The sequence below is a fragment of the Pararge aegeria genome, chromosome 7 (genome assembly GCF_905163445.1).
Source record: "Pararge aegeria chromosome 7, ilParAegt1.1, whole genome shotgun sequence".
Classification (NCBI taxonomy): domain Eukaryota; kingdom Metazoa; phylum Arthropoda; class Insecta; order Lepidoptera; family Nymphalidae; genus Pararge; species Pararge aegeria.
Genome location: NC_053186.1, coordinates 1,557,207 through 1,568,330, shown reverse-complemented (window position 1 = coordinate 1,568,330; position 11,124 = coordinate 1,557,207). Strand labels below are relative to the sequence as shown.

Sequence of the window (11,124 nt, the reverse complement as noted above, 5' to 3'; positions counted from 1 at the left end):
CAGTTTATAAATATTTCACATGATTATATTATACTAGCTATTACCCCCGACTTCTTCTGCGTTTGATGTGGCATTCAATTTAGTTGTAATTCTAAAAAAATTAAAGTATTCAGTATCGCTAAGCTTTGAATGAGGGGGTTTGCTGCTGTCCGCTGAGGAGTTCTGTCCTCTATCTACTATCCACATTCATCAGATCTACACAAAGTTTGGGCAAAATTAAACACATAGGTACTATAACCTCTATAGTACAAAAATAATTATTTATTATAATTATAATTTGTCGGAGTTATGGTGTAAAATCGTGAATACTTTCATCCCTCTCCCAAAGGAACCGTGCTTAATGTCGGAATAAAAAGTAGCCTATATTACTTCTTACACTTCCAAGAATATGTGTACAAAGTTTCATGAGGATCGGTTAAGCAGTTTTTGCGTGAAAGCGTAACAAACAAACATACATTGACATTTATAATATTAGTAGGGATAGGGATGTCACTCTTTATAAAGAGAACATTTTCTACGAGGTTCGAATTTGATATAAATTACTTTTAAATAGGTAATGAATTTGAAGAGCGGTTATGAAATTTTTTATATAAAAACTCTGATATTTAGACCCTGTCATGAAGCTCAATCTTTTAATGGCCTTAAGCAGTGAGACAGTTTAAAATTTTAATGAATAATTTAAAGCTAGAAGCACGCTAATTGCTTGTCCTTGCCAAATAGGATGGTTAAATTATTTACAAGCCAAAAGCTAATTTAATCTTTATAATAAAAGGTCTACGGCCATTTTTTCCGTAGCAAATTTTTACTCCGTGTAATCGAAACTAAATGGATTATAAACATAGTGCGCGCGCATCTGCGTAGTTTCGTGGAAGGTTCTTTAACATGCGCGGATTGAAAATGTTGCATTGTCTCTGGCAACAAATAGTTTTAAAGCGATTGTACACTAAATATATTTACGGAAACTAGTGATAAATTAAAGGAAAGATAAAGTTTAAAAAAAATGTATTATTTCTAAATAACATGTGAATAATATCTATTTTTGTTTGCGTGGTTGTCAAATGCAAGATACTAAAAATATGACGAAAACTTGCTACGTTTAATAATTAATATAAATTAAAAACACTTGAGTAAGTTTATACATTCAAATCAAATTTTGTTTAAGAGTCGTTTTTTTATAGTCTGTGGTACATAACTAAAGACAAAAATATACAATGTAGATGCTAGTTTCCTCTATAAAGTACTTTTTCATTCAGTGTTTTGAGAAATCGGACAAGATAGAATTTTTGTATTTAGTATATTTTTGCAAACGTTAATATTTTCGGTACCTTTATAGTATTTACGATCTATTTTTATTGATATTTCACACTATATCCACTTATATTTCGGGAACAAGCTATTGTATTCTGTTACAGACTATTTTTTGAGTTCTTATCTATATTATACATTGATGTGTTTATATCAACTACTATAGAATCTGTTTTTTATAATTATTTTCTAAAAGCAAGAAAATCATCGTGTTGATGTAAATATACCTATTTTTACAACTGAAATTAGAAAACTAAGGTAAGCTATTTACATTTGTATCCGTACACAATATGCTTACATTTTGCACGTATTTAGGCAGCGAATGCATGCGTTTAACTATATGGTGTTTATTTAGAGAATGTTATCTACATGTTTTGGTTGAAATGATCTAGATTACAATCATGAGCTAAAATTACCTTTGCCCCATTTTGAACGAAAGTAATTTCCCTCATTCTGCAGATTTTGTTTCGAGTTGAGATCTCATAATAAGTGCGGGTATTATGAAAGTGTGGATTCTAACACTAAAATCCCTTCAAAATTCATTTTCGTTTGACCATGGTACCGCGTTGGACGCCAAGTGGTTTAACTAGAGTCCCACGTTGGGCGCCAGCAATTTTAACTAGGGTCCCACGTTGGGCGCAACATATTTTAACTAGGGTCCCACGTTGGGCGCCAAGTATTTAAATGAGGGTCCCGCGTTGGGCGCCACGTATTTCGAGAAAGGTCCCACGTCGGGCGCTAAGTATCTTTTCATAGTTATGATCCTTGTAACGTTGAGAAATTTTTATGATGCATGTCATATTTAACTTTTATGTTTATGATTCTTGTTAGATGGAAGTGCAGAAGCGAATAAAAATGCACTTAGACACTGCACACTGATAGAGTGGAATTTTTTTATACAAGTAGATTTTGCCTAAAAATGGCATGACTCTTCATTTATACTGCATAATATTGTTCCTAAAATTGTGTGTGTTTAAAATATTTTTGATTTATTTGCCGTTTTCAAAACTTTGGCAACGATAGGTCTTTAAAATACAACCTTTTCCAGAAAATGGCGCCAACAAAGTTTGGGTTGTTTAAAGGCAGGAGCAGAGATCAGCCCGAGCCACCTTCTATGGAGAACCTTCTGGAAAGCAACACTGAAGTTGTACATTGTAAGCTATTGGTTTTGCTATATCCAAACTGTGCGTACTATAGATAAGATTTTTTTCTTTTATTCCACTACAATCTCTCTCTTTTTGTGCCTCTACTGGAGGTTGGCCGTCAGCTCAGCGAACTTCTCGCGGTCTTACGCCAAGCGAAACAATGTTTCCACGCTTACAATATTAGTCCATTCACGGATGATTTCCTTTCCTGGAGACCGTGTTCTAGCCCCGTCACGCTCCACTGACCTCTCGGAGTTATTTGTGTTTTTAATTTAAGCAATTCAAGTATTACTTGCTTTAAACGGTGAAAACATCGTGGGGAAACCTGCATGCCCGAGAGTTCTGCATAATGTTCTTAACGGCGTGTGAAGTCTACCAATTCGCACTGGCCCAGCGTGGTGCAGTGGCGTGCACAGGGTTTTTGACCAGGGTATGCATAAAGCAGGTACATGGCATAATATGTAAATTTTCTCCTCCAATATGACTTATATAAAATCATTTGGGTATGCAGTGCTTTTGTGCATGTATGAAGTGCACGCCACTGGCGTGGTGCACCTTCTAATTCTAAGAGGAGACCCGTACTCTGTAGTGCGCAACTGAATTAGATTTGTATATTTGTTTTTCTTTTCTTCTTTTATTTCTTTAACTTGTAATGTGCAAATAAAGAGTTTAAATAAATTCATATAAAGTTAACCCTTGACTGCAATATCACCTAAGTAATTTATGACGCAGTCCAACGAGCTAACGGTTAAACAAATTCCTTAAAAGCCGGCAACGCATCGGTGGCTCCTCTGGTGCTGCAGATGTTTGATGGGCGGCGGTGATCACTTACCATCATGTGACCCACTTGCTCGTTTGCCCGCTATTAATATTTAAAAAAAAAACCTTTGCTGGGAGTATGACAGTTGTATCAGTATTATATTATTGATCTGTTGAGTAAGTCGTTTCCATTATGGCAGATGAGCCGCCGGATTCGCCTGTACCTTCGACAAGTAAAGGCTTCATCGGCAACAAAGACCTGCTACCAGCAGACATATTCTCCATACTCAGCATAGACGACGACGACGATGACGAGGTATGTGTAATTCACTACTCTGCACGGTATACCGTTACCGGTACCGTTACCGTTATAGGTTAACTCGCTCAGCTCGTAAGAGTCGCATCGTGATGTCAACTAGCCTATCTATAATCCTTCTCAAGAATGTGGCTATCGAATATATATTTATAATAGCTGTTGCCCGCGACTTCGTCCGCTTTTGTTTTTGTTTTTCGAAAGACATGTGCCTCATAAATGTGGCAGCACTTTATGTATTTAGGATAGCTAAGCCTGGTTTAAAATCATCAAGCACATTCGTCCCCTCTCCCAAGAGAACTGAGTTTAATTTCGAGATAAAAAGGATCATATATTACATCTAATACCTTCAGGAATATGTGTACAAAGTTTCGTGATGATCGGTTTAGTAGTTTTTGCATGAAAGCGTAACAAACAAACTAACATTCACATTTATAATATTATAGTAGGGATAAGCACATACTTCCCCTTACTGCATTACCCTGATATATCGTTCAAATCACTATTAAATTACCTTATCTACAAAAATAAACGTTGTTTTTGTTTAATGTGCATGTTGCATGTTAACAAACGTTAATGTAACATGAAAAAAAAACGATTGAAGAAAAACTTCAGATTAAATCCTTTTGTTTATCCAAAATAAAATATACTTGTCGTAGTCTTACGTTTTTGTATCGCAAATGATTATACAGGAGAGCACTGATATGTATAGTACGAATTTTTACTCAGTTTAGGTATCCGTGATTAAACCAAACATATTATTAAGCTATGATTTCTGTTACTTTTTCATAATCCTGTGATTTTATTATATATATTTTTTAATCGGTCTTTGTTTGTTTGTAAACCAGTTGTTGGATAGCCTAAACGTAATATGCGTCTCTTATAAAAATGTTCTAAAACAGCCCTTAGTTTAGCACGTTCTAACGAATGAACTACCATCCGCTAATTCCATTTCAATCTTAATGGAGGTAAAATCTAAAAATCAATGTATCAAATCAGAGATTAGCGCGTTCGAACGAAAAAAAAACAAAAAAGAAAAACTTTTGTGCTTTATTAAAAATTTAGATAGATTATATAATGCACAATTGTTTTAGATATTATTCGGCAGTCATGAGAAGTCTCGGCCGGCTAGTCAATGCAGCAAACTAGACGAGCAACAGGTAACTTTGGAATTTATTCAATTACCTTCAATATACCTAATCATTTGTTTAAATCAAATATGCGATGATAAATAAATAAATAAATAATAAATATACTACGACAATACACACATCGCCACCTAGCCCCAAAGTAAGCGTAGCTTGTGTTATGGGTACTAAGATGACTGATGAATATTTTTATGAATTATATATACATAAATACTTAGAAAATACATATAAACACCCAGACACTGAAAAACACTTATGCTCATTACACAAACATGTTCCAGTTGAGGGAATGGAACCCGCGGCCTTGGACTCAAAATGTAACGCTTAATTTGGAGCTGGATGGCGATGTGTGTATTGTCGTAGTATATTTATTTATAATTTTTAGTTATTGTAATTTAAATGTAATTTAAATCTTCAGTGAAACTTGGTGGTCCGATAATGATATTTACTAGATGTATTAAATACTTTTTTTCTAGTGTTAGTGTCGTTTCCTCTACAAACGTAGAATAAGGCTAAAGATGAAAAAATTTAAAAGATTTTTATCTTAAATAAAATAAATAAATATACTACAACTGAAGTAATAAAAAATATCTTTTTACGCCAAAAAAGTATAACTTGTAACGCGTGTACATTAGTAACCCAGCCGTTTTTTTTTCTATTTTTTGGCTGTTCCACCACTAATTTATATTTTAACATAATTATCATAAACGGAAACTACTGGATTATTACTGGAATGCATTTAATAGCCTTAATTATGCCTTTCTAATTTCTAAATTAAAATTAATTTAATGAAATTAGGAACAGTTTTGTCGTGAAAATATGCTACCTTGAAAAATCGCAATCTTTGAATCCTTTTTTCGTTTTTATGCAGTTAAATTGTCGATATCTAGCCAAGTACCTAACTTTTTTCTTTTTTTCATAAAGATGAATTAATAAGATGATAACAATGCCGTTTAAAGAACAATAAAATTGTTGTCTCGATATTTTTTAAAGGCATTTCACTTAAGTTTTTCCAGCTCCATACAAAGTAACAAGTTAAATGTTTTATTTCGCCAGGGAGACTACCTTCAGTTCCAGAACCAGTCGTCAGGGACGTCGATGAGCACCCTCGAGGATATTGACCGAATGTCAGACATGCGCGACGAGCCTGACACAATGGCTCTCAACGACGACGCCTCGACGACGTATGACGCCAACTCGCTCCAGCTGGACGAGAGCTCGATAACGGAAAGTGAGGACATGTCCATGTACTGCGCCATGCTAAAGAAGCCCAAGAAGAGCAGGTCCAAGGAGCAACAGCTGACCGACTTTGATATGTGGCAGGCCAGCAACATACAGGTTATGCAGGTAAGCAATAATAAACGAGGTGGGCGTGGTTTAGATCGAGTGGGGGCAAAAGAGGTATAAAAGGCGACCTATGTGGCGTTCCCGCCACTTATTAACTGTACGTTGCGTAGTTAACATCTCGATATTCTCGTTTATTTGACCCGTGTGGAAAGATCAACAATTTGTAATACTGGGAAACGGTATTGTCATTACTTGCTCTGGGCACCCTGTAGTTATTTGAAACACAACACTTGAAATTAACTTGAAATCGAATAATCTTGGATGGTCATTTTACAGAAGACGATGTTTGCTTAAGCTCAGACCTAAGAAAAGCACAAAAAGGAATTTACATCACAGAGTATCCAAGTATATAATAGGGTTCGTTGTGTCACAGATTAATTAAATGTTTGTATGCTCTTTCGTGCATCTCGCAAATACGGGTACAAACAGAATACAGTTGGGTGATTACGAACGTCATGTATTGCCTTGTTCCCAGAAGTACACCACAGAGTATCCGAGTACAGAATAAATTTCATTGTGTCACAGATTAATTAAATGTTTGTATGCTCATTGGCTCATGGGTGAATAAAGTTCGGTTTCTTCTGTGCATCTCCGGGTCCAAACAGAATACAGTTGGGAGATTATAATAATAAATATTAATAAATAAATATACTACGACTACACACACACGCCACACACATGGACACACCGCCATCTAGCCCCAAAGTAAGCGTAGCTTGTGTTAAGGGTACTAATATGACTGATGAATATTTTTATCGAATAATATACATAAATACTTATAATATACATATGAACACCCAGACACTGAAAAACATTCATGTTCATCACACTAACATTTTCCAGTTGTGGGAATCCAACCCACGGTCTTGGACTCCGAAAGCATGGTCGCTGCCCACTGCGCCAATCGACCGTCGGTAATGGACGTCATGTATTGCCTTGTTCCCAGAACCTCTTAACCCGCAGCGGCACCCTGGATGAACAGATCAAGTGGGAGGCCATAGCCACCGCGCGCGGGCTGTGCACGCTGACTGACAGCTGCGCGTGTGACGACTGCACGGGGGCGAAGTTCCTCGCCGGGGTCACGGACGGCGACGGTGGCATGGGCGCTGCGCCCCTACTCACCGCCATCAGTGTGGGCTGCACTATACAGTAACTCCTTCACATCGACGGCCATCACGCACCTGGGTAACTCTAGGTTTCAACACACCTGGTTCGGACTAGGTTATGACACACCTAGTTTATTCTAGGTAATGACACACCTGGTTCGTCAAATCATAACAAACCTGGTACAGAACAGGTTAAAGCACACCTGGTTTGCACTAAACTATGACACACCTGGTTAAATCTAGGCTCTGTGACATTCTAAGTTATGAGAAACCTCGATCACTCTGGGTTATAACACACATAATTTAATCCAGGTTATGCCTGATGCCTGCGTCTGATTAAATCTACGTAATGTGACACTTGGTACATTCTAGGTTATAATACATCTAGTTTATTCTAAGTTATGAGTGTGGCACACCTTTTTCATTCTAGATTGTGACACACCTAGCTTATTCTAGATGACAAACCTAGACAATTTTAGGGATTAACACACCTTGTTAATTCTAGGGTTTAACGGTACCCTATACAGGTGATAGGGTTACTGGGAAGCTGTTTACTTTATGTTGTGTTTATGTTCATTATCTATAATGATCCAAAGCTGCAAAAATATAACTGTTTAACCTTCCTTATATAAATTACTTCTCTTATATTTATAGGACCTTGTATATTGTAGGAACAGGGACCTAACTACTAGCTTAAAACAATATTATCTTAATATTACAGTTCATTTGACATACCTTGACATCCAAACATAAGAACTATAATTGTGTAACAAAATGTCGACTATGTTATAATAATACTGCTTTATGCGATAGTAGTAAGGCAATAGGTCAATTTTATAGTACTTTGGGAGGTTCTGCACAACTACCATGGAAAAGTTGAATGAGCAGAGAGGAAAACAGTGGAAGTAGAACACCTTTACCATACACCTTTTTTTTTTGTTTCACTACAAGTTAGCCCTTGACTGCAATCTCACCTGGTGGTAAGTGATAATGCGGTCTAAGATGGTAGCGGATTTACCTGTTAGGGAGTATGGTCGTGATACCCCTAATCGGTTTCAACGCGACATCGAACCGGAACACTAAATCGCTTAACGGCACGTCTTTGTCGTTAGGATGGTAACTAGCCACCAGTGGCGTGCACCGGGTTTCTTACCAGGGTATATGCATACAGCAGGAAAATTGCATAAAATGGAAAAAATCCTCCTCTAATACGGTCTATATTTCAATTTTAGGGTATGCAGTGCTTTTGTGCATGTATGAAGTGCACGCCACTGAACGATAGAGATAGAGGGAGCAAACAACGCTTTCAGATAATTAGATATGAAAAAAGCTAACCTATCACTTTTGAAGCCATGGCCAAAGCCTCCCACCAAACCTTATTGTGGTGAACCCGTTATCATCTTGAACTGCATTATCATTTACAATCAGTTGCCCGATTAACTAACATTTCGAACGAGTTGCCCACTTGTCATCTTCATACAAAATGCACAATTTGATGGCGACAGTTATCAACTCACTGCATATCTTGTGTAGAGATGACTGTTGGAAAAGTTAGCGAATCGGGCAGTAGGTGGAATGGTTGCTAACTTGTAGAGAAAAAAAAGGTGGGTGACTCGGCTTTTATGGATTTCTGTGAACATAAACACTGAATCTAGTAGACGATTTTTTTTTTAATGAATGCAGAAAGCTAATTTCGAAAGCCGCTGGCGGCATTTACTAAACTTACTTAAGCTTTTTAAAATCTTACTACCTAAGTATGGTTTGTAGAATAAGTTTTTATTTGTCACTCTATTTACGTATGTCCTTCAGTCAATGATCTCTTTATGAGATTTTTCTTAAAATACATGTTCGTTTAGAATGGGGTTCTAAGGCAACATGAATTAAAAGCTTCAGTTATATATATATATATTTCGGTTTGCATATAAACATCTTCAATAGCCTACAAAACTCCATTGCTGGACTAAACCATCCCATGGGCCCTCCCATAATAACAACATAATGGAAGTAAAAGCATAGAGGAAGTTGCATATAATAGAAAAATAACCTACCTTTTATCATGACTTAAATTAACTTGACGTCCCATTTACTCTTGCTTGCATTATATTATTGTTTAAATATTATCCTTATACTTTTCTCTATTCTTGCAATAGTTATCCGTAACCCCATTTTACCCGAAAAAAAGGACAGCAACAGTATGGTTGTCACTGCGTATACTTTTAAGGAAAACTTTATACCCCGTTTGTATGTTTTTCTTCGAGAATGATATTAATTACATGTAACACGGTGTTTTAACCCTTTCATAGATATTTTAACATTATTGATGTTTGTGAACTTAAAATCTAGGGCTTCGATAGAGTTTCTAAAGGGCTTGTGCATCATTTCTGACATTTGAATGCCACTGTCATTGATATCCAGACTTGTCAAAACATATTATATTTTACATGGATACGATCGGTTGGCAACCTATCAAACTATACACAGGGTGTCAGAAAAAAAGCCCTCGGCGAACTCAGCCCCATAACTCACTATCCCATTGTCTAAATAAGGAAAGTTGCAAAGGGAGAATAATATTATAGTAAATAACTATTTTTGACACGCATTTCTATGATATCGTACTATTAAATAACTAAATGTTATATACAATACCACTTTTAAAAGAAACAACACAGGCTATATCTGTTAGCGCAAAAATCTAACAACGAGAAAGAATGAATGTTGTGTTATATTTTAAATCTTATGTCACGTCCACACGCTCACCGAGTTTAGGCGAGCGGTGACATGTGACGAGCGCGAGCGTATATGTTTTCTCTTGTCGTATTTCTGTATTCAACAAAACTACAATATATAATTCTCAAAAATTTTCTACATACGTCGATATACTATTATTTATTGTTAATAATTTGTAAATAAAAAGAAAAACGAGTTTAAAATAACAAGGGGTAGACAAGGCAGTCATTAAGTCAAGAATAACATATCTTTTTTTTTGCTGTGAAAAACTACATAGTTTATAATAGTTTATGTTCTTTTAACCTCATCATCCTCATAACGAACATGGATTTATAATGTTTGATGGTTTGTCGACACCTGAGCTGTGTTACTCGAGCGTGTGGAGAGCTGCCTCTTACCTCTGCGTCACGTCACTCGCTAAATAGCTCGCACGGACTCCTCGTACGAGCGTGAAGTGCATGTATTAACTTAAAGTAACAAGACCTGTAGTAACGTAAATTAAAAAATATTTCATCATGGTTCACCCGTTTTTATTCGGGATTTAATCACTATTTGACTACTAACTCATTAACAGATAATTTGAAAGTGGTAGTTGTGATATTAATCTATTTTAAATGGCCTAATTGAACGGACTGTTTAAAGAACATCATTCAAATTAATTTTTTTTGGGTTCTTTGAGTATTTATGGCGATTATCTACAGAGCGCCAATTTTCTACCTCGATAGTGACAGTATGGTTTCCCAGTATTGAAACTAGATGGCGCTTCTTTGATTCCATACAAAACGTGGTTAACTTTAACGCAATCGAATACAACGAACGTAAAGTAAACGTAGGAAGAATATCTCACTCTTCGCAGTCAGATCTGAGGTGAGATGGAACGAAGATTTTGGTTAACGACGTTACCACATTTGGAACTATCTAGTGAGTAGCTATATAGTATACTATATCTATCTATATATCTTTATATATATATATTTCTTGTGTGCGTGTGTATGTCACTGAACTCCTCCTAAACGGCTGGACCAATTTGAATGAATTTGGTGTTGGTTTTGTTTGGGTGGCACTGTTAATGGTTTAGATTCACAAATCGGCCCGACAGATGGCGCTGGGGTCCGCTAGTATATATATATATATATATATATATATATATTTGTGTGCGTCTGTATGTTACTGAACTCTTCCTAAACGGCTGGACCGATTTGAATGAATTTTTAGGTATGCGTTTGGGTGGCAAACTGGATGGTTTAGATTCACAAATCAGCCCGACAGATGGC

General features: G+C 36.3%; 1 protein-coding gene across 1 annotated transcript; it reads left to right on the top strand.

Annotated features, from left to right (window-relative positions):
* The first annotated feature begins 1,525 nt into the window (after window positions 1–1,525).
* LOC120625351 lies at window positions 1,526–7,170 on the top strand. The gene is made up of 6 exons (XM_039892389.1): window positions 1,526–1,563; window positions 2,354–2,459; window positions 3,410–3,525; window positions 4,617–4,682; window positions 5,727–6,017; window positions 6,964–7,170. The coding sequence occupies exons 2-6, from the start codon at window positions 2,357–2,359 to the stop codon at window positions 7,168–7,170; spliced, it is 783 nt and encodes a 260-aa protein (XP_039748323.1). The 5' UTR covers window positions 1,526–1,563; window positions 2,354–2,356.
* Window positions 7,171–11,124: the final 3,954 nt, after the last annotated feature.

Coding starts and splice junctions, on each gene's coding strand:
- LOC120625351 (XM_039892389.1), top strand. CDS start 2,357: ATGGCGCCAACAAAGTTTGGGTTGTTTAAAGGCAGGAGCAGAGATCAG. Junction 2,460..3,409: donor CAACACTGAAGTTGTACATT/GTAAGCTATTGG, acceptor CCATTATGGCAG/ATGAGCCGCCGGATTCGCCT. Junction 6,018..6,963: donor GCAACATACAGGTTATGCAG/GTAAGCAATAAT, acceptor CCTTGTTCCCAG/AACCTCTTAACCCGCAGCGG.